This window comes from Phodopus roborovskii, unplaced genomic scaffold (genome assembly GCF_943737965.1).
Source record: "Phodopus roborovskii unplaced genomic scaffold, PHOROB, whole genome shotgun sequence".
Lineage (NCBI taxonomy): Eukaryota > Metazoa > Chordata > Mammalia > Rodentia > Cricetidae > Phodopus > Phodopus roborovskii.
The window spans coordinates 33,394,069-33,416,899 of record NW_026126416.1 but is presented as its reverse complement, the minus strand read 5'-3'; the positions used below and the strand labels follow the sequence as shown (position 1 = coordinate 33,416,899).

The 22,831-nt window shown below is 51.4% G+C and overlaps 1 protein-coding gene across 2 annotated transcripts; it reads left to right on the top strand.

Moving 5' to 3' along the window:
* Positions 1–3,855: 3,855 nt before the first annotated feature.
* Tyro3 (TYRO3 protein tyrosine kinase) lies at positions 3,856–22,100 on the top strand. 2 transcript variants are annotated; one of them, XM_051183660.1, is made up of 19 exons: positions 3,856–3,878; positions 5,985–6,168; positions 6,533–6,633; positions 7,556–7,726; positions 9,159–9,245; positions 9,987–10,102; positions 12,876–13,053; positions 13,842–13,987; positions 14,422–14,566; positions 14,703–14,832; positions 14,916–15,016; positions 15,277–15,372; positions 15,682–15,762; positions 16,410–16,502; positions 16,876–16,997; positions 17,382–17,491; positions 17,653–17,812; positions 18,018–18,154; positions 21,462–22,100. In XM_051183660.1, exons 2-19 carry the CDS (start codon positions 5,996–5,998, stop codon positions 21,850–21,852), a joined length of 2,538 nt encoding a protein of 845 aa, XP_051039617.1. In that variant the 5' UTR covers positions 3,856–3,878; positions 5,985–5,995; the 3' UTR covers positions 21,853–22,100. The 2 variants fall into 2 exon arrangements, with proteins under 2 accessions (XP_051039617.1, XP_051039616.1); XM_051183659.1 differs by lacking the exon at positions 3,856–3,878 and adding an exon at positions 4,014–4,312.
* Positions 22,101–22,831: the final 731 nt, after the last annotated feature.

Below are 22,831 nucleotides of genomic sequence, written 5' to 3'. Positions count from 1 at the left end.
AATAAATAAAATTACTTAAGAGCCTACCTTAAACAGAATATTCGGTCCTTATTTGTATCCTTTTGTTGTTACTGCTTCATTAAGACAGGGCAACCCAGGCTCTCTTGGAACTTACTATGTAGTTTAGCCTCAAATTTAGCCTACCCTCAACTTCTTGGAAATCCCCTTGCCAGAGTTTTGGGATTATAGCATAAGCCACTAAACCCACATGTAGCCTTTTGTTATTATTTTAATTATATACCTGTGTGCCTATCTTGTGAGGGTATGTGCGTGTGAGTGAGGCTGCCTTTAGAGGCCAGAAGTGTTAGGTACCTTCTGCAGCTAGAGTCACAGAGGGCTGTGAAGCTGCCTGATGTGGGCACTGGGACTTGAACTCTTCCTCTGGAAGAGCAGTATGTGCTCTCTTTTGTGGCTTTGTTTTATCTTTTGTATGCTTTTGTTTTTTGAGACAGGGTTTCTATGAGTAGAAACTGGCTGCCCTGGAACTAGCTTTGTAGCCAGGCTGGCCTCAAACTCAAAGATTCCACCTGCCTTGAGTGCTGGGATTAAAGGTGTGTGCCACCACTTGGGAGATGGGATTGCTGAGAATTGGAGCATACTAAGTATGCTCTTTACTACTGAGCTGAATCCGCAACTGGATTTTCTAGATATTTTATATTTTTCATTGATTTCTTTCTGCAGTGAAGAGTAGTACTGGTAGGATATATTGTAGAATATTTCTTAGGATGTGTCAGGTCCCAAAGTGCTAGGCTCTTCCTAGCACTTATCACAGGGCTCCCCAACCTAAACCTCTCCAGTCCAGGGCTTCCCCTCCCCCAGCTTCTGAGTCCTATATAATCCAACCATTCTGGCCAAGAGCTTTCTTTGCTCCTAACTGGCTTCCTCTTTGCCTCTTTGCCCTCTTGGCTTCTTCCCATGTGATTCTAAGGAAATGTGTAGTCTCCTCTGGAGAATACCTTTCTGCTTCATTTTCTGTGGGGCAAGGAGTGGCATGAGCTCCTGTTTAGCATTTGGTAGGCATAGCAACAGTTTCTACCACCCTTGGAATTCAACTATAGGCATTATTTTTCCTATTAAATCCCAGAGCAAACAATGTTTGCCTATAAAGAGATAAAGACCATAGTCTGTGGTCTTCCTCACTCCCCAGTGGGACCTGCCAACACTCATGAGCCAGGGCTTAGGAAAGAACTGGTCGTTGGGCACTGGTCAGGGGGATTGCCATGTCCCACAGCTCACCTTGGTTCCTTTCCTGTGGGGAGACACCTCAATTCTGAAGAAACTGATGTAACTGCTTCCCGGGACACTGGAAATTGGCATCAAGTGTCCTGCTACTGTGCGCAGTAGTTTGTGTATGTATGCCTGCCCACATGTATGCACATCCTATGTGTGACTGGTGTCTGAAGAGGAGGTCAGAGGATGTCAAATCCCTTGGAACTCGAGTTATAGATGGTTGTAAGCCATCGAGTGGGATTTGGGCATCAAACCAGGGTCTGCTGCAAGAGGAAAATGTGCCTAACCACTGAGCCATTTCTCTCCTCCCAATTTTTACCATTTAGTGGAGTAAGGAGATGCTATGATCCAACTTCAACCTGTCTATAATATGAGGCTGCCACTACCCCTTCCTCTCTTACCCATGTGAGAGCATGTTCTTCCCCTGAGGCAGATAGAGCTGCCTCTGGTTCTGTCCTGAGACAGGAACTCCAGGGACAGCTGCTTCTGTTAGGTCAACATTTCCTGTTAATTCAATTAGTTTCCCTCCAAGCAGTGCATTTACAGAAGGAAGGGAACTTTTGCAGGCATGCATTTGTACAGGCAGCCATCCTCCTCCAGTCTCTCTCTCTCTCTCTCTCTCTCTCTCTCTCTCTCTCTCTCTCTCACACACACACACACACACACACACACACACACACACACACACGAACAACACACTTTCTCCTCATCCACCCACAAAGCGTCAGTCACATTTAGAATTTGCACAAATGCACACCCTCTCACCCACCTACACATCTCTTCCACAAATTCACACCTGCTCACATACCCCTAGAAGCACATTCCTATGCTATGCTGGGGGGAGGGGAGCAGACTGAGTGGGTTATAAGAACTCAGGAACTAGCCACCCTTGTATAGGAGGGGAAAAAGCAGATCAGAACTCTATAGTTTTCTCCCTGCCACTTTGGCCCTGTAAGTAGAAATACTGAGAGCCAGGAGGGATATTGAAGTGAAATTAGGGAGAAAACATGGAGTCAGGGCTCCCTGTCCTTCAGGGAAAGTGTGTTCCCTGGCAGGATTGTAATGACTCAGGCTTGCAGCTAGGATGATTTTTTTTTTTTTTTTTGGTAAGTAGATAATAAAGCCACATCCATGACTTGCTGAAGAAGACAGTTTGGCTAGAATTCCGTATCAGCTCAGGAATGAAGGAAAGGAAGTAGAGCTGAGTTTGGCCTCTAGATTAACATTCTCCAGGAAGACTTTTTCTTTCTAATGTCAGCTGAAGTCTCTTGCTGGAGACTCCCTCTTGAAGTCGCCTCTAGAGAAGGTGTCGGCCCCTCAGCCATTGTGGCTTCCACTCCAGACTGTCTGCCACTCAAAATTCCAAAGCAATGGATTCTGGAAAAGAGCAGGTTTGTGTGGGTTTTAGTTTTCTTTCCTTTCTTCCTTCAGGAAAGTGTCCCGGAGCCATCTAAGATTTCCCAAGGAAATTGGCAGAGGGTTCAGCAGAAGTTAGGCCCCTGCTATCCAACTGTTGATGTATCTTCCTGTGCTGCCGCCTGGGGGCGCCTCCCGCTGGGTCTGAGATTGCCGCCAGCACTGCTGTTATCATTAAGATAATTAATTAATAAACAAGCACTGATGGGGCCAAGTGGAGGAAGAGGGAGGCGCCTGCTGCTCAGAAGGAGAATCCCTGGAAAGATCCGACGAGAGTGCCTTCTGGGACGTCTCACTGGTTAATTCCTTCTCCCCATCCCAGGACCTCTGCAAAGGGCCTTGTGGGTCCGCCTCTAGGGGGCAAGCAGAGGTGAGGACAAGCGTAGATAGGACTTGGCAGGTGTGATTTGGAACCAGTTCTGCATCTTCCTGACAGGATGTCTGTAGGCAGAGCCACCTCCAGTGATTACTGGTAGTGGAACAGGCAATTATTCATCCCTTTAACAAGTATCTGCCTATTTTTTTATGGGGTGCCTACCGTGCGCAAGGTATTCTACCATCATAGCAGATGTTCCACTGGCTAGTATGAAGACAATGCCAGTGTTCACGCTATGTCCTAGAAACTGCGGGGTAGAAAAAGGAAGCACGTGGGAAGAATGACAGCCCTCAAATAAACGGTGTTTTGGCTTTGGCCTGTGTCGGGTAGTCGTGGGGATAGAGATCTGACAGTTGTTAAAGATTGACCTTGGAAAACTCTAGACTACGACAAACTGGAAAACATCCTGGGAAGGTGGGCAGGAGCAAATGGTCTTTCTGATAGAATACTTGGCGATAAAAGGTATGCTACAGAGAACGAATAAAGAGGAAATTGGGTGAAAAGCTCAACGAAAGAGGTACTAGCAGATCTTGGTGGCGAGCTGCCACAGCCGTCTTGGAGCACGAGGGGTTTCGGTGTCTAGTGGGTGCTTTATGTTCTGCGAGGGCTGCGCGGGGTTCTGAGGTCAGGATCTAGAACAGTGTTGGGGTGTGGCAGGGGCTTCCAGAGCGGTTCTGAGGCGAGGATGCGGGGCGCCGCGCTGGAGACTGGAAAGTATTTGGGGAAAAGGAGGGGCGTGGCCGGGTGCCTGTCCAGAGAGCCAGGCAGGTCGTCCGCAGCGGCAGCGGAGTGGCCGGGGCGCGGGTCTGGCTGCACCGCCTGGAGGTGGGCGGGAGGTCGGGCTGCAGCGGCCGAGGTTAGCGCTCGGCTCTCGCCACCGGGGCTGCGCGCGGGGCGGGGGGGGGGCGGCACGAGCTCCGCGGAGGGCGGGCCGGGAGGAGGCGGCGGCTCGCAGGAGAACATGAATCAGCGGCGGCGGCGGCGGCGGCGGCTGTGGAAGGAGCGCGGTGGCCCAGCCGCGGCCCCGGGGACTCCTCGCTGCTGACGGCGGTGGCGGCGGCTCGAGGCGGCCGCGGGTCCGGGACGCCCCGACCGAGCGCCGCCCCCCGCCCCTCCCGCGGGCCTCCCGCCCCTCCTCTGCCGCCCTCCTCTCGGCGCTCGCGGGCCGGGCCCGGCATGGTGCGGCGTCGCCGCCGATGGCGCTGAGGCGGAGCATGGGGCGGCCGGGGCTCCCGCCGCTGCTGCTGGCCGGGCTGGCCTCTCTGCTGTTCCCCGAGTCCGCGGCCGCAGGTAAGGGTGGCCCGGGAGGCGGCGGGAAGCGGGGGGCTGCTGAGCGGCACGGCTGAGAGGCGCAGCCCAGGGACGGCAGCGGGAGAGACCCGGGCCTGGGCCGGCCAGAGGTTGGGGTCGGTGGCCGGGGCTGGAAGGCCGAGGCTAGGACGCAGCGGGTGTTGGCTGCCAGACCTCCGGCCGCGGCCCCCGCCCCCAACTTTCTTGCGCCCGGGGCTGGCTCCGTGCAAAGGAAGGGAGTGGGGGGTGTGGGCAGCCGGGGGTGCTTAGGACTGTATTTTCCCGCCTCTATCTTTCTAGTTGTTTGCTCCCTTTGCCCCGGTCCTGCGGATTCATTCTGCCTTCCGCACACCCCCGAAGGTTCCACTCTGAAACTACAGGGTCTAGGTTTGAGCACCCAGGGCTGTGAAGGTGCCGGATTCTAAAATACCTCTGACCGTACTCTAGTTCCTGTGGCCCTTAGCGCTCCCGGAAACCCGAATGTCGAAGAGCTTGGACTGGGTGAAGGTTACTGGTCCTTGTCAGGATTAGCTTTATGTTGCCACATAGCCTCTGAGACATTTCCCCGAGGCGGGAGGACAGTACCTTTGTCCGCAAGTTCACACTGTTCACATCTGGAACTACTGGGTGTAGAGGGGTGTAAGGCTATTTCTCCTTGTTCTGTGAGGGTGAAAGGAGTAGGGTAGAGGCAGGGGCCAGGGCAGCAGCCACCCAGTTGGCATTTCTTAAAACTGAGTTCTTTGCTATATCAGTCTCTCAAGGAGGGGAAGAGAAAGATAGTGGAAAGTATCTACAGGCTTTGAGGTGTGTATCTGATGCTCAGAGAGCCCAGGAATTTACCCAAGGTTGCACAGTAAAGCGCTGGAAGAGTCAGGTCTGGATTTCATTTATGCAGACACCTCACCTGCCTGTCTGTTTAAAATCATTTGAGGAGGGAGTGTGTGTGTGTGTGTCTGTGTGTGTGTGTGTGTGTGTGTGTGTGTGTATCTGTGTCCCCGCCCTTGCCTGAGGAGGGTAAGATTCCAATAGGTGGGTCTTGTTGATGCCACAATAGCTCAGGGGTCTTAGGCTCCTGCTTAGGGCCCCGCCCCTCCCTTCTGCCTCCCATTTTCCTAGCACCCGCCCCTGCACACATTCAGTCAGGTATTAATAGAGCAGGAGGCTGCCAGGAAGGCTGCCATGTGTTTGATCTGACGTGGTTTTGTAGCCATATGTTCTCCACTTCAGGGGAGCACTCCCTCCTTCTCTTCCTCGGCCTCCCTCCATTTGGCAGGGTGGGGTGCAGGGGTACCCGGGTACTGGCAGTAGTTCAGGGGCTTAACTGACACCCTGGGCAGAGAGCTAGCAGCCTGTTGCACTGGTTGGGTAGAGCAGTCATTCCCAGGACAGTGCCTGCTCCAGGAGGTGACAAGTCTCCACCTGTTGCAGCTATGGGGTAAGTGGTCCTTAGTGCTGAAGGAACTGGGCAGTGACAGAAAACTAGAGGTCTTGGCATGCCCTTTCCCCAACCTGGTTCAGGCCACCTTCCTTCTAATAGAATCCTGTCTCTGCTTCCTTGGCACTGGTTGAGAATGAGCCCTCTAGCATAGAAACTGCTTTCTAGTAGAGAGTGGGAGATGTTCCAGAGACAGGGGCTATCTCAGACTGACACATTGTCTTTCCCACCTCTCAGGCCTGAAGCTCATGGGAGCCCCAGTGAAGATGACGGTCTCTCAGGGGCAGCCAGTGAAGATCAACTGCAGTGTGGAGGGAATGGAGGACCCTGACATACACTGGATGAAGGATGGGGCTGTGGTCCAGAATGCAAGTCAGGTGTCCATCTCAATAAGCGAGCAGTACTGGATTGGCTTGCTCAGGTGCAGGACTGTGGTGTGGGATGACAGCGGGGGACAGACCTGTGCCCATTTCATAAGGGCCTGGGAACTGAGGCAGTGCTGATGTCTAGAGGTCTGTGGTTTTAAAATTTGGCAAACTGTGGAACTTTCTAGAACCTGGCCATGATAAAACCCAATTAAGTTTGCCCTGCAGAGTTGCCCACACCCTTTTTTGAAGTCAGGGTCTCATGTAGCTCTAGCTGGCTTGGAGCTCACATTCTCTCTTTGTATAGATGAGTCTAGCCTCAGACTCACAAGTCCACTTGCTTCAGCCTCTAGGGTGCTGGGATTAAAGGATCTGCCTCTCTTGATTCTTAGCAGTAAGTCTGATCTGCTGTCTCCACAGCCTGAAGTCAGTGGAGCGGTCTGATGCTGGCCTGTACTGGTGCCAGGTGAAGGATGGGGCAGAAACCAAGACCTCTCAGTCAGTGTGGCTCACTGTGGAAGGTGAGGAGGCCGTACTAGCTGTATGGGCTAAGAACTGACCTTCTACAGAAGAGAACTCAGTACTAGCTGGACTGACCTACTGTCTCCTATGGCCTAGGCTCTAGGCCAGTGGTTCTCAGCCTACCCAATGCTGTGGTGCCCCAACCATAAAATTATTTTCATTGCTACTTCATGACTGTAATTTTGCTACAGATATTAATCATAATGTAAATAGTTTTGGAAGTAGTTGCCAAAGGGATCGTGACCCACATGTTGAGAGCCACTGCTCAAGGCTCATCCAGACATCAGGGACTGACTCTACCTTCTGGAGTCTGGGTGTCTGAGAACCGAGGAGGCCAGTAGGACTCACAATCTCTGTCCAGTTTGTTTCAGCCTTCTGAGCAACATTAACTGTCAAGCATTCATCAGAAGCTGGCCCTTGTTCTGCCAAGAGGACCTACCAAAGGGGGGAGGGGTGGGGGAGGGGGAGGAGGCTCCACAGCTGCTGGAGCTCAGAGCTGTTCAGCCCTGGAAAACAAAGTGACTAAGAAAGTAACAAAGGGCCCTGAACAGGAGCTGGGGCCTGCCAGCAGAACTCTGCTAAAGCTCCTACCCACTCCCCTCCCAGGGTCTCCTCCCCCCACCTCCCCAGCCCAGCCTCTCCAGTACTCTGAGAAGGGCTGTCAGCAGGCCTGGGAAGGGACTGTGGGGGCTGGCAGCAGAATCTGCCTTGCCTAAGGGGGCTGCAGAAAAGGAAGATGACACGTGGGAAAACCCACGCTGTCCCCTCCCCACACTTGATGCCTATTTGTGGTTGACCCAATCCTAAGGGTCCTGTGGTGCTGGCCATACAGAGCACTTCAAATGGAAATGAACTTGTGATTTGAGCGGTGGGAAGCTAAGAGGTGGCTGGGCTAACTCCCCCTCCTTTTTTTCTCCCTAGGTGTGCCATTCTTCACCGTGGAACCAAAAGATGTGGCAGTGCCTCCCAACACCCCTTTTCAACTGTCTTGTGAGGCCGTGGGTCCTCCAGAACCTGTAACCATTTTCTGGTGGAGGGGACCTACTAAGGTTGGGGGGCCTACCCCCTCTCCCTCTATTTTAAATGTGACAGGTGAGTAGCTGATGGAGGGAGCTTTGAGCCGAGAGTGAGCTGGGTCACTGCCTGGAGGGAAGCACGTTAGAGATGGGATCTGCATAAATCTAAATTTGTTGTTTGAGCATCCAGAGCAAATCCCAGTGTCAGAGTTCGTGAGCCATGCCGTTGCTAAGCTCCTTAGTCAGGTGTGCTGTGCTGGCTAGGTGGGCTGATGAGGTGTGATCCTGCTGTGTGTGCTTACTGAGGGTGCTGGGACCTCCTTTCCTCTCCCACAGCAGTCTGGTCCTTGCACAGCTGGCCCTGAGAGAGGAATTATGTGAGATCAGGGGCACCCCCTTCCCCCCCTCCCCAGGGAAGGAGCCAGAAACCAGCCCACGCAGAGCTAGGGAGGAGTGTCTGGCAAAGTGGGAGAAGACAGCTCAGGCTACAGAAAGGGGAGTGGGGGAGGGTAAAGGGGAGAGGGAGGCCAGCATAAAGCACATAGGGAGGACCTCCTCACGGGATGGTCTTTTCTAGAAAAATTCCCAATCTGTTCATATCCCTATACAGTTATATCCCAAAGCAGTCACACTTGCACGCTCTCCCAGACCCTCAAGATCCTAGGCATATACATCACATGCTTGTGAGACTTGTCAGTCCATGAAACTAACTGTGCTTAGTTGAGGATTGAACTGTGTGAAATAGACGAGTCTGAGCTTGAAAGGGGAGTTCCTGGGGATTTGAATCTTGATGGAGGGACTGTAGGACCTGCTGGTGCCAGGGCAGGACCTGTTCAGAGAGAAGGCTGGGTTTGCAGCTTCCAGCTTCCCTCTAGATGTGCGTGGTTAGGACCCTCAGGCAGCCAGCCCTGTAATAATAAGCACTCAATGGAACTCCTGAACTCCTACTGCATACACCACACTGTGCTGGGCACCATAGGGAATGGAAGAAAAACAAAAGGCTGGAAGCCACTTTTCCAGCCTCCAAAGAATTGAGGATGGTTGGGTAGACAAGACACATGCATGAGGAGCTAAGTCTTACAAAGCCAAGGAGTTCCAAATGTGACAGTGACAGGGCAGAGAACAAACAAAAGGGCTCTGGTATGCACAATCAGGGAGTTGCCAGAGGAGGGAGGTTCCCTGTGCTGTTTGCAGGAGATGAGATTGAGGTGGGAGGCACGGCTATAAAATTGCCCTGAGCTCTCACTGTGTACTGTGCACTTTAAATCAATTACCTGATTCTTAAATTCTCCCATTCGACAGATGGGGAAACAGAACACTATCCAAGCCTTTTAGACTCCAAAGTCCTTGTTTCAGTCTACCATACATACCCTGCTCCCGGCTCCTCTCTTTGTCTAGAGGACTTCTAATGTTCTGGGGAGAGCCTGAATTGAAGTCCCCTCTTCCTAAACTCACTCACTCAGTGGGGGTTGCTGCTTCGGGGACTGACTAAGGTTTTCTGGCCCCAGGAGTGACCCAGCGCACCGAGTTTTCTTGTGAAGCTCACAACATAAAAGGCTTGGCCACTTCCCGACCAGCCATTGTTCGTCTTCAAGGTAGGGGGACACTGGCAGGGATGGGGGTGGGGTGAGGAGGATGGGGGCTATCTCAGCCAGCTGTCTAACAGAATTGACTGGCTTGCCAGCTTGCATCAACTCTGCAGGAATCTCCAGGTGAGGGGTAATTGGTGTAGCTCCCATTCCTAGTGGGAGCACCTGAGACCCTGCCACAGCAGAGACAAAAATAGAATCCTGACGTCACAGCAGATTTCCCATCACGAAGCAGAGTCCCTGAGAGGGAGGGAAGGATGGAGCCAGCAGGAGATGGTCAAGGCTTTTATTCAACCTTGTTTCTGTCTCTGGTATTGAGGGAAAGGGGGTGGGGGCAGCAGCCTAGCAGATGACAGGGGGCACCCAAAGTGTTGGTGCAGAGGGGGAGGAGAGAAGGAGAGAAGCCAGTCAGTATGCAAAGGTACTTATCCCTAGAGGCAGGGCAGCTGCCTGTTTCCACTTTTGTAGCTCCAGAGCACCCTTCCCCCACCTTATTCTTTGGGCAGGGTTCTCTATTCCAGTAGGCAGTTTCTACACACACCCCCCCCCCCAGGCTAGGCACTCTCCCAGGTATGAATAACAGTGTTCTACTGGCAACTGGTTTATGCATCCCTATGCCTTGGATATGCTGACTTAGCCATCTTTAGGGGGTACTTCAGGCCCCAGGACAAATTCAAGGCGTGACTTATGCCGTCGTCCATCCCCTCATGTTTTTATTGGGCACTGACCTTCCGTTCCTGTTCGCAGCACCTCCTGCAGCCCCCTTCAACGTCACAGTGACGACAATCAACAGCCGCAACGCTAGTGTGGCCTGGGTGCCAGGTGCTGATGGTTTAGCCCTGCTGCATTCCTGTACAGTGCAGGTAGGCTGAGACAAGCAGGCAGGCTCTCACTGACTAACAATTGGCATTCTGGCTGCACTGCCTGAGACTCTGGGTCTGCAGCACTATTCAGATGTTGTTCTTTGGTAGGAGGAGCCCAGGCTATTGTCTCTTCTGCCCTTTCTGTCCCGTGTCCCTTCTCTTAGTAACAGAGGGGCTCAAAGACTGTGCCTTCTTTGTGCTAGAAAGCAGGTCCAGATCAGACTTGGGTATCTGGAAAATTCTTTTCTTTTGTTTTTGGAGATAGGTTTCCTCTGTGTAACTCTGGCTGTCCTAGAACTTGCTCTGTAGACCAGGCTGGTCCCAAACTCACAGAGATCCATCTGCTTCTGCCTCCCAAGTACTGGGTGGCATGCGCCACCAATCCCTGGCTGGAAGATTATTCTTTCAATTTATTCCCCCCTTTCAGTGCTAGGGATCAAAACTGGGCCTCTGATATACTAGGTAAGCTTGAAGAGTTTTTCTGTTAACATAGCTGATGTGCTTCCTCATATCCTGCCACTGCCCCTCAAGAGAACAAGAGGACCAGAGGGGTCCTGAACCCTGGTGAATAGAAAAGGTGGGCAGGGTTGGTACACAACTAAGAACTACTGCAAGTTTGCTTGCTTTCATATTTACTCAAAGGAGACCCTTGTTTAATGAGACTCTTTCCATCCATCCATTTTTCCTGTGCTGGGGACAAACCCAGGGCCCTTTACATGCTAGACAAATACTCTATGTATTCCCAATCCTTAGTGAGAAACTTTGAAACTCTTTTAATCATGTCTCCAAGGCAGGATGGACCCTCCCCTGGCTTCACCTTGGCCACAGCCCTTTGTCCCTGGGCAGAGTCTGCAGGGCCAAGGAGACAAGCTTATCTGGTTCATCCTTACTACTACATAAATTCAGAATGTCTTGCCCTGGCTACCCTGAGTCCAGGGTCTGTGTGGGCTTCTCCTCTGGCCTATTCTTCCAAAGACAGACCTTGCTGTGATGTGTGTATATCTGTGTCTAATGTCAGCCATTGGGGATAAATGGGTGGTAGCAGCCAGTGTTGTCCACATCCATGCATTAGAAGGATGTCATGGTGTAGACTCATTCCTGAGGCCCAGCTCTTTAGGGCTACCACCCTTGAGAATTTGGAGAATTATAAGTGGAAACCCAACTTTCCAGGTGGTTTGAATATTTGCTTGTCAAGATAGCAACATAGGGCCAGGCATGGTGTTACACACCTATAATCAGAAGTTCAAGGCCAGCCTGGGCTATGTAAGACTTTGCCCCTGTCCCCCAAAAAGATGGAGGAGAATGGGGGAATGCTTGGAGATGTAGCTCAGTTGGTAGAGTGCTTGCCTAGCATATAGGAATCCCATCCCTAGCAACACCTAAAATCAGGCATTGTGTCACACACTTCTAATCCCAGCAATCAGGGGTTCAAGGATAGTCTCTTTTTACTTATTTGTTTTGGGTGGGTTTTGTTGTTGTTGTTTGTTTGTTTTTTGTTTTTGTTTTTGGAGACAGGGTTTCTCTGTTTTTGGAGGCTGTCCTGGAACTTGCTTTGTATACCAGGCTGGCCTTGAACTTACAGAGATCCACCTGCCTCTGCCTTCCAAGTGCTGGGATCCCAGGCATGAGCCAACACCACCCAGCTAAAGGATATTCTTGGCTATACAATGAATTCAGGGCTAGCTTCAGCTTCAGCTATTTGAGGCCTTCTTAGAGGAAACGGTGGAGGGAGCAAGAGATAATGACAAGAAACTAGGCTAGGGATATATATAGTACAATGAAATGCCACTAGTTTGACATACATAAGGCCGCACCTTTGATCCCCAACATGTCTAAAGAAGTAATAGATGTATTGGGTGATTTTTAATGTTTAAGTATTGAACTATATTGTATGTGAAGTGTCTGTGTGTGTAGGAATGCCAGGGATTGAACTCGGGTGTTTTTAAATGTTAAGTGACTATTCTACCGAGTTGTGACTTAGGCACACACATAGGCCTTTGTGTAAATGAGAAGCTGGTTCACAGAGCACTCTGCTCCCCACTTTTCACTCGAAAGGCTCTGAGCTTTGGGTTGGTGAGTAATCAGAGAGAGCAGTACTCTGGAACAGTTAAGCACTAAGTACAAATAGGCGGAGTTTTTTGGAGTTGCTGAGACTTCAAGAAAGTGACACTAGCCAGACATAATGGTGTATGCCTTAAATCTCAGCACTGGGGGAGGCTGAGGCAGGCAGACCTTTCAGTTCAAGGCCATCCTGGCCTACAGAGTAATTCTTGTTTGTTTTTGAGGCAGGATTTCTCTGTATACTTTGGAGCCTGTCCTGGAACTTGCTCTGTAGACCAGGCTGGCTTTGAACTCACAGAGATCCGCCTCCTGAGTGCTGGGGCTAAAAGCTGCACCACCAATGCCCAGCTCAGAGTGATTTTTAAAACAACCAGAGCTAAATAGTGAGACCCTGTCTCAAAAACAACAAAGGGGACACTTGTCCTGACTCCCACTCCTTCTTCCTGGGTATTGGACTCAGGACCTTGCCCATGAGCACTCATCTCTGAATAAGTAGGACTTCTCAAGCAAAAGCAGCAGCATCTGTGAAATACAGAGGTTAAACCTGGTTTGGTCTTGTGCTGGGGACAAGTTGGGGCAGGTTTTTGCTGACATACTTAGAGAAAACATCTGTTCAAGCTTCTATGCCATGCCTACCCTGTCTTCCATCTCAGAGACTTACCTGATATCATCAGTTTTGTGTCTTTATGTCTTGTTTCCTTTTTTTCTAAAGGTGGCACGGGCCCCGGGAGACTGGGAGGCCCTGGCTGTTGTGGTCCCTGTGCCGCCCTTTACCTGCCTGCTTCGGGACTTGGCCCCTGCCACCAACTACAGCCTTAGGGTGCGCTGTGCCAACGCCTTGGGGCCTTCCCCCTATGCTGACTGGGTGCCCTTTCAGACAAAGGGCCTAGGTAAGAAACTCAGCGAGAGAGGAGAGACTGGAGAGGGAAGCATCATTCAGTCAGTGCTTACTGAGCATGCACTGCATGCTACTACACACCACTTTGCTTATGGGAGGAACAGATAGGTAAGCAAGTTGGAAATGGTGGGACAGTACTCCAGGGTGGCCAATCAGAATCCTCTAAAGAGGGTTAGAATACAGCTCTGTGGTGGATCCCTTGAACTAGCATTCGGGAGGGGCTAAGTTCAATTCCCAGTACCTCTAAAAATAAAAATCCTCCCGGGATGGCCAGACTTCTGACATTGTGACACAAGATCATCTGTAAAGTTCAAACTGGAGAACCACAGGATTTAGGTAAAAAAGAAAGCTCATGTTTTAAATGCATTTATGATTTTGTTCATTCATAAGGCCCCTAGGCTCTGGGTTGGAAAGGCCTGGGCAACAGAGGCATGAGTGAGGTCTGCAGGATATCATTTTGTGGAAAAGTACAGCAAGGAAAAGACACAGAGCAAGTCAAAGAACACTGCCTTGGAATTTGCTTGTAGCTCTCTGGCTGTTAAAAGAGGCTGGGTGGGGGGAAGACCAAGCAGTACCAGGGTGATGAAGGGAACACTGTAGAGATGTGGGGGCTGGGCCCCTTCTGTCCTGTGCAGGCTGCCCTCTCCCCAGTGCAGGGGATGTTAGTAGTGGCAGCTGGCAGGCAAGCCCTTTTCTCACCCTCTGCTTTCTGAGCTGTGAAGCTCATAGGTTAATGATGGTGGCAAAAGTAGGGATCCTAACAACTTTCTTTGGGTACAGCACCAGCCAGAGCTCCCCAGAATCTCCATGCCCTTCGTACCGACTCAGGCCTTATCCTGGAATGGGAGGAAGTGATCCCTGAGGACCCTGGGGAAGCCCCCCTGGGACCTTACAAAGTGTCCTGGGTCCAAGAAAACGGAACCCAGGTAAGGAAGTTAGCCCTTTCTGCTTGCTTTACAATGCTGGAGGGTCTGACCCTCCTATAGTTCCAGGGAATATCCTCCACATCCTGTTAAGACCAACTTTCTTTCTCATTGGCTGGGATAGCCCTGTGGCCACTTTGTATGCAAAGCAGGAAACCTATGCCGGCCCCTACAAAAGGGGGAGGGGGGGACCTGGAGCACAGATAAAGCTTTGTCAGCTGCCCCAGCTCTACTTCCCCTCCTTCTCCTGAGGGGTGTTTGTGTTCCCTGTAGTCCAGGGCAGGAATGTGACTCTCATGGAGCTCTGTTCTACAGTCCCTATCACCCACTGTGCCCCAAAGGTTCCCAGATTCCTAGCTGAACTCTTTTCTGTCCTCCCTTCCCAGCTGGAGGCTTCCCCAGGCTCAGTGTGGGGGTGGGGCTTTTCCTGACTGCAGGATGAGCTGATGGTGGAAGGAACCAGGGCCAATGTGACCGGCTGGGATCCCCAGAAGGACCTGATTTTGCGTGTGTGTGTCTTCAATGCAGTTGGCTGTGGGCCCTGGAGTCAGCCACTGGTAGTGTCTTCTCATGACCATGCAGGTAAGGCATGCAGGTGGGGTAGGGGGCATCAAGGCTTGCAAGGATAACAGACTGATAAGAGGAGGCAGGTGACACCTGTCTTCCCAGGACACTTTGGTATCAGCCTGGCTCATGACATTGCCTTGTCCTCCCACAGGAAGGCAGGGCCCTCCCCACAGCCGCACATCCTGGGTGCCTGTGGTTCTGGGTGTGCTCACCGCCCTGATCACGGCTGCTGCCTTGGCCCTCATCCTGCTTCGAAAGAGACGGAAGGAGACACGGTTTGGGTAAGGAAGTGGGACTGTGGAGAAGGAGGTAGTTGGTGACACAAGGCCTTGTAATTTACCTGAAGTCCTGGATCTCTCTTTAGGCAAGCCTTTGACAGTGTCATGGCCCGGGGGGAACCAGCTGTACACTTTCGGGCAGCTCGGTCTTTCAATCGAGAAAGGCCTGAACGCATCGAGGCCACACGTAAGTGGTGGTGGATCATAGAAGGGAGAAAACAGGCTGTCTTGTGATGCTACCTTTTACCAACTTATTAATCCAACTAAAGCATCTGAGCCTTGATGAGCCCCGGAGTAATGAAAAAGACACCAAATTACCTGGTGGAGCGTATCACCACAATGTGGGTGATCCAGGCCCTGTGCTGAGGACAGGGAGCTGGGTGGAGGTGGCAGGCTGGAGTGTGGATTTGACTACAGCTCTGTCCCTTTCTCACCTCTTTGCTGCAGTGGATAGCCTGGGCATCAGTGATGAGTTAAAGGACAAGCTGGAGGACGTCCTCATCCCAGAGCAGCAGTTCACCCTTGGCCGGATGTTGGGCAAAGGTGTGGGGGCTCTGTGGCGACTGGCATGAGTTTGCCCTCTCTGAATGTGTTGTTCCTGTCACTTCCAGGGTGTTGATTTGGGTCAGCTCCTATAAACAAGATATACCTATGGATGCCTGATTTGGGGATGTTACAAAGGAATGGTGGCTAGAGGCAGGGAGGGCGGGGAGCCATTCCCAACACAGCCTCCTTTAAGAGCCTTAGGTGATGATGTCATGACCCTGTGGAGAGACATCTGGGGGAGAAGGGAGTAGGAAGCCTGAGGTGTCTCACCCTCTCACCCTCCTGGTTGGTTCCTTGCTTGCCTAGGAGAGTTCGGGTCAGTGCGGGAAGCCCAGCTGAAGCAGGAAGATGGTTCCTTGGTGAAAGTGGCAGTGAAGATGCTGAAGGGTGAGTTAGACAATTTGTTGCCAGTTGTGGGGGAGGGGTAAAGGGAGGAACAGATCCTAGCGGGCTGCAGTCTGGCCTGAGATTTCCCAAGAACCTAGTCAGCACTAGCAGGATGCTGACTGCAGCACGTGAATAATTCAAAGGCACAAGCCCACACACAGAGTCGTGCCCTAGCCTTGCTCTGTGCCGTGAGTGGTGACAGTCCTCGCGGTGCACTCTTGTGATTACAGCTGTGCTCGGTAGAGCTCATGGGCTGTCAAAACCAAAGGGAGCTGTCAGTAATCTCTACACTGGAGAGGCAGAGGCAGGGAGTGTTAGAAGTTTGAGGCCAGCCTGGGCTACATAGTGAGTTCCAAGTCAGCTTGTGAGACCTAAAAGAAAGGTCTAAGAACTCAAGCCTGGAGTGGTAATTCAGTGCTTGTAAGGCAGAAGGATCACAAGTTTGAATCGAGGCTGGACTGCAATCTCCTCAAAGAAACAAATGAGAAAAAAGTGAACAGGAAAACATTAGCAGGCAGAGAAAATGTTGAAAAGCACCATTTCCCTGGCCCCCTGTGACACCCAGGACTTTGGAAGGACCCGTCTTAGGAGCCTTGGGAGGGTGTGGCATGCATCTTCTTCCATTCCTCCCCCTTCCTTTTTCCTAGCTGACATCATTGCCTCAAGCGACATAGAAGAGTTCCTCAGAGAAGCAGCTTGCATGAAGGAGTTTGACCATCCACACGTGGCCAAGCTTGTTGGTGAGCCCAAGTGGAGGAGGCAGATATAGAATAGGGCTAAAAATATGCTCCACCAACGTGAGAGGGCAGCCTGGAGGAGAGGAGTTTGGATACCCAGTGAGCAAGCAGGGAGTGAGTGAGGTCCTGTCTGAAATCTGTGAGGAGCTTAGCTCAAAACTGCTCATGTGGGTGGAGGAGAGACAGAGGAATGTACCCAGGAGCAAGGAACAGCAGGCAGAGCCCTTCATGGGTACCCAGGCAGAAGCAAAAGTATGGTGGTGAAAGAGACTACAGCCAAGGACTTGATGGAAGCCAGCAGGTAGGGCCTGAGGCAGATACCTAGCTGTCCTTAAGCTTTTATGTGCCCAGTTCCTGACTCTCCCTTGTCTCCCAGGGGTGAGCCTCCGGAGCAGGGCTAAAGGTCGCCTCCCCATTCCCATGGTCATCCTGCCCTTCATGAAGCACGGAGACTTGCATGCCTTTCTGCTCGCCTCCCGAATTGGGGAGAACCCTTTTGTGAGTGCCTCAGATGGGGGTGTCCAGGAGGAAATGGGTGGGAGAATGATGCCTGGAAAAGGGACAAAGAACCTGGGGGAGAAGAGGCTTGGTGGGCAGGACTCAGAGAGTGGTCAGAGCCCAACTGTGTTTAACCTGGCTTCCTTTTCCCTCGAAGCCCTGCTGAGAATTTTGGGTCAGGCAAAGACATTTTTGGGAAGAAGACATTTGATTCTTTAGCTCTTTCTCAGGCTTTGACAACGCTTCCTTGGAAGGTCCTTGGTCCCTGTCTCGATGTCAGTGATTCTTAAGATAGTCTTTAGGTTTTCTGGCCAGGGAACCTCATTCTTTGTGCCTCCGAGGACTGGGAAGGTCCAACCTGAGCTTGCTCTGTCTGCCTACCAGAACCTGCCCCTCCAGACTCTGGTCCGGTTCATGGTGGACATTGCCTGTGGCATGGAGTACCTGAGCTCCCGGAACTTCATCCACCGAGACCTGGCAGCTCGAAATTGCATGTAGGAATTCTGGTGGCCTGGTGGGTGTGAGATAGCCAGTACCTCCTGGCACTTGCTGATGTCACCCCCTGCCTTGGATGGAACCTCCTATGCATGGGGATAGCCTGGCTTTAGTTAGTCTGTGAACACGGGAAAGACTGCCTTTCACTACCCCTTTTCAGGCTGGCGGAGGACATGACAGTGTGTGTGGCTGACTTTGGACTCTCCCGGAAAATCTACAGTGGGGACTATTATCGTCAGGGCTGTGCCTCCAAATTGCCTGTGAAGTGGCTGGCCCTGGAGAGCTTGGCTGACAACTTGTATACAGTATACAGCGATGTGGTGAGCTGGGTGGCACCATGGGGCTTGGTAATGTGAATAGGGTGGATTAGTGTGTGGGTGGATCTGCAGGACCCAAAGGGGTTCAACAAAGCTCTGCTCTCTGAGCTTTGATTACCTCGTTATAAGACCCTAGAATCCCAAAATCTGGCTCTGCTTAGCTCAGGAAACCTGGTAACACTCTCCTCCAACCCTGATTCTATACCAGTGGGCCTTCGGGGTGACCATGTGGGAAATCATGACTCGTGGGCAGACGCCATATGCTGGCATCGAAAATGCTGAGATTTACAACTACCTCATCGGCGGGAACCGCCTGAAGCAGCCTCCGGAGTGTATGGAGGAAGTGTGAGTATCTTGGGTAGAGGGTTATGGAAAGAGCTTTGGCTCATGGCTGCTACTATAGCTGCTATCCAGGATGAGCTCAGACTGGACTTATGTTAGCCCTTCTTTTGGTCCTTTTAGTTAAGAGTTAAGACTCTTAAGAGACTTAAGAGAAAGAAAACTCCCTGTTTTCTTTCTCCCTTTCTCATCCCCACACCTTGTCTCTCCTGGGAGGGGGAATTTTGAGACAGTTTCATTAGGCAGCGTAGGTAGGCCTCAAACTATGAATTCCCTTTGCCTCCATCTCCAGAATGCTGGAGTCACAGCCATGAACCACCATGCCTGGCTCCTACCCTACATTTCTTGCTCCAGGCTTTTCCTGTTTCTAGTTTGTAGGAAGAATCGGGAACCATAAAAGGCAGAGGACAGTCTGAGCAGCAGTGCAGTATCCTTGTCACTTAATGGGAACCCAGCTAGCCTGGACACCTAGCTCTAGCCCTGGGCCCCTTCACACAGGGATGCACGGGGCACCAGGAAAAAGAAGCGTCCCCTGACTGACTGTCTTTTCTTGGCCAGGACAAAGTGGGGCCTGGTCTTCTTTCTTGGTCTTGGCGTCCTCTTGAAGGAGAGGACCTGAGATCCTGGGAAGAAGGAAACTGATTCCTTTCTTTGCTGCAAGCCTAAAGTACCACAAGCAGGGCGGGACTCCGAATATAGTGTAAACAAACACTTGTGACAAGATGACATAATTGTCACTGACCTTAGCTGGGCCCACAAGGTATTCTTCCAGGCAATCTTTCTCCAGCCCTATAAGGAAAAGGCCTATTATCTCCATTTTGTGAATGAGGAAATAGGATTAAAGTGGCTAAGTAACATGGCCAAGGTCACACAGCTATTATGTGATTAAGTTGATACTTGAACCTAGATCCTTGTGGCTTTAGAGTTCATGTTCTCAACCATGAAATCAACTGTTTAGTCACTCTCTGACCCCCTTCAAGATAGAGTGGTCCAGGAGAGTGAATACATGTTCCTTTGTTCCACGTAGCTTTGGAGTGAGACCTTCAGAGTGCCCCAGCCATGAACAGGTGGAGGAAAGTGAGCCTGAATGGTGGTCTCCTCTCAGGCAGTGGATTTAAAGTGCCTGGAGCCTGGCACCAAAAGAAAAATTTTAAAGTCATTAATCCCAGTGCTCAGGAGGCAGAGACAGGTGGATCTCCATGAGTTTAAGGTCAGCCTAGTCTACAAATCAAGTTGCAGGACAGCCAGGGCTGTTACACAGAGAAACCCTGTCTAGGGACAAGCAAAACAAAACAGTTACTTATTTTGGTGATGGGAATAGAAGTCGGGCTGCATTTGATAAGCAAGTGTTCTACCACTGTGTTACACCCCAGCCCCCACTCATACTTCAGAAGGAAGGGAGTGCAGGAGCCAGCCCTGCTGCCTGTCCATTAAGCAGTGCTTTGTTAGGATTGAAAGCTTGGGTCTCCTTGTGGTTGTATCCAGCCTCAGCTCTTCTCTAGAGCTGCAGAAGCTGAGCTCTGGGGAGCAGTAGAGACAGACCCTGGCTCAGCCTTCTCCCAGACTGGAGCTGCTGTTGTCAATGAAGGGTGGGCGGACACTGGCCTCCCACCAGGCAGCCTGGAAGAAAGGTGCCAGTTGGCTTCTAGCACAGCCTGGAGAATATGTCCCAGTCTGGCCATATACCCGTAGTTCTGGACCATTCCCACAGCCGGCCTGGGGTCTGGCACGATTCTTCCTGCCATTGGGGCCTCTATTGGGAGGGCTCTTTTGTGAGACAGTACTTGGGGCCTTTGCCATACACAAGAGTCAGGCACTGCTGATTGCATTTTGTCTTAGGCCTTTCTCGGGAGAGATGGAGTGTGTGTGTGTGTGTGTGTGTGTCCATCCATCCGTGTCCATCTGTCCTTGGAAGCAGGGAAAGCTATAGGAGAATCTGTAAAGCTAGTGAAATAAGTGCAGGGTGGGGTATTCCTGACAGAGGAAGAGGGCTGGAAGCTGTTCTGAAAATGTAAGCGTACACGAGTGGGTTCTGCCTCTTGTGGACTTGGAACAAAAAGGAGAATGTACAAGCCTACCCCCTAAAAAGATAAACCTAAGTCCAGGGTCTGGGATATGGTAGCTCAGTGATAGAGTTCTTGCTTAGTATACACGAGGCCCAGGGTCTTCTGTGCCACAGAACAAAAACCAGGGGATGGTCATGACTCCAGGCTTCTGTGTAAGTCAGAAGTACTTGTATTTTACTATCATAGCTCAGTGACTTTGGGGAATTTGAGACAGGTTCTTACTTATCCTAGACCAGACTTGGCTATGTAGCCAAGGTCTACGTTAAACTTCAGATCCTCCTGCCTCCAACTCCCAGCCAGGCCTTTGTGCATACCGGGCAAGCATCCTACCAACTGAACTGCATCCCTAGTCCTGCCTGTCTTTTATTTTTTTGAAACAGGACTTTACTCTGCAGCTTTAGTATGCCTCATACTCACGGTATCTTAAGCCCATCTCAAACTGCATCTACCTCTGAGTGCTGGGTTACAGGTACTTTCTACCAGCTCTGGTACTTTCTACCTACGTGGCTTTATTAAGGATTGTTTTTCTTTTTGGTCTTTTGAGACAGGGTTTCTCTGTGTAACAATCTTGGCTGTCCTGGATTACTCTGTAGACCAGGCTGGCCTTGAGTTCACAGATTAAAGGTGTGTGCCACCACTGCCTGGCTCAAGGATTTTTTTTAAAGGTTTATTTTTGTTATGTTTTTAATTGTGTGGCTACCTGTCTGAGTGTGAGTGTATGGATGTGAGTGCTGGTATCTAAGAAGTCCAGAGATGTCAGAGCCCCCTAAAGCTGGAGTTACAGGTGCTTATGAGCTACCTGACATGGGTGCTGAGAACTGAACTTGATTCCTCTCCAAAAGCAGTGGTCACTCTTTAACTGTTGAGCCATCTCTCCAGCCTATAGTCAAGGTGCTTAATTTCTCCATGCTTCAATTTTTATGTTTTCAGAACAGGAACTGTTCAACGTAAGGCTGGCAAGACAGCTCAGCTGGTAAAGATGCTTGCTGCCAAGCCTAGACAACCTGAGTTTAATTCCAGCACCCACATGGAGAAAGCCAGTCCGAAACTTGTCCTTTGATTTATACATGTATGCTGTAACACATGTATATGAGTTCGTGAGCATGTGCACATTTATACACTAAATACATGTAATCTTAACCTGATGCATAGTAAGCTTTCTACCCTAGCGCTGAAGAACTATTTCCTACCTTAGTGTCACATGACTAAGAGGCCGTGGCCTCTTCTCACTCCTCTTTCTACCCCAGGTATGATCTCATGTACCAGTGCTGGAGCGCCGACCCAAAGCAGCGCCCAAGCTTCACATGTCTGCGAATGGAACTGGAGAACATTCTGGGCCACCTGTCTGTGTTGTCCACCAGCCAGGACCCCTTGTACATTAACATTGAGAGAGCTGAGCAGCCTACTGAGAGAGGCAGTCCTGAGCTGCCCTGTGGAGAGCAGCCTAGCAGCGAGGCAGGGGATGGCAGTGGTATAGGGGCAGTAGGTGGCATCCCCAATGACTGTCGATACATCTTCAGCCCCGGAGAGCTGACTGAGTCACCTGGGCAGTCGGAGCAGCAGCCAGAAAGCCCCCTCAACGAGACCCAGAGGCTGCTGCTGCTGCAGCAAGGGCTACTGCCTCACAGTAGCTGTTAACCCGCAGGCAGAGGACAGCTGGGGCCATCCACCTGACTCTGCTGGCCACTAAGCCCAGCCTGATCACAGCCCAGGCAGCAAGGTATGGAGGCTCCTGTGGTAGCCCTCCCAAGCTGTGCTGGCACCTGGACTGACCAAATTGCCCAATCCCAGTTCTTCCTGAAGCCACTCTGGCCAGCCTGGCATCAGTTCAGGCCTTGGTTTAGAGGTGAGCTAGAGCTGGTTGTCTGAATGCAGGCAGCTGGCAGGGGTGGTGGTGGTGGTAGCTGTGTTTCCATGGGTACCATGGGTGTGGATGCAATAGGGGAGGGTAGCAACAGCCCTGTGGGCCCCTACCCTCCTGGCTGAGCTGCTCCTACTTCTAGTGCATGCTTGGAGCTGCCTACAGCCTGGAGGCACATCAGTGCCCACCACACTTGGGTTTAAATGCTAGATTTGCCCCTCCAAGTCACAAAGAGATGTCCTTGTATTGTTCACTTTTAGGTGACAGGAAGGGATTGGCATACTCGGGTCCCAAGGCCCTGTGGCAGGAGATGGTGGGATATTCTCAGGTCTGAATCCTCATCACCTTCCTGTTCCCCACCCTGCCAAGGCCTGGAACTGGCTGGGCACCTCTGAGGCATGCGGGACAAAAGGCTCCAGAGACCTGACTTCTAAAGGCAGGGCTTTCTGAGCCTGGCAGACGGAGGGGCGCTGAGGGGCTTGCCCGGAAGTGAGCAAAGCTGTTCAGGACCCCTCCAAGCTTCCCACAGTCTGTCGAGCATGCTACCAAGTTCCCAAGTATCCCGAAAACTAACAGAGGCAGTTTTGTCTAAGCCCAGCCCTTCTACATGGTGACCCTTAGGTCCACCTTCCTCTAAATGGACATCTTCTTTTGTCCCAAGTCTCCAGAGAGAAATAAGCCTGATGGTTGATGTGGATGAGAGAATATCTGGAGCCAGGGCTGGGGTCTAGGCTCCAGGAACGTCCTGGAATGCAT

Excerpts from the sequence above, each read along its gene's own strand:
- Tyro3 (XM_051183659.1), top strand. The coding sequence starts at position 4,219 with ATGGCGCTGAGGCGGAGCATGGGGCGGCCGGGGCTCCCGCCGCTGCTG. Across the intron at positions 16,503-16,875 it reads ACACGTGGCCAAGCTTGTTG|GGGTGAGCCTCCGGAGCAGG; the intron begins GTGAGCCCAAGT and ends CTTGTCTCCCAG. Across the intron at positions 18,155-21,461 it reads CCGGAGTGTATGGAGGAAGT|GTATGATCTCATGTACCAGT; the intron begins GTGAGTATCTTG and ends TTTCTACCCCAG.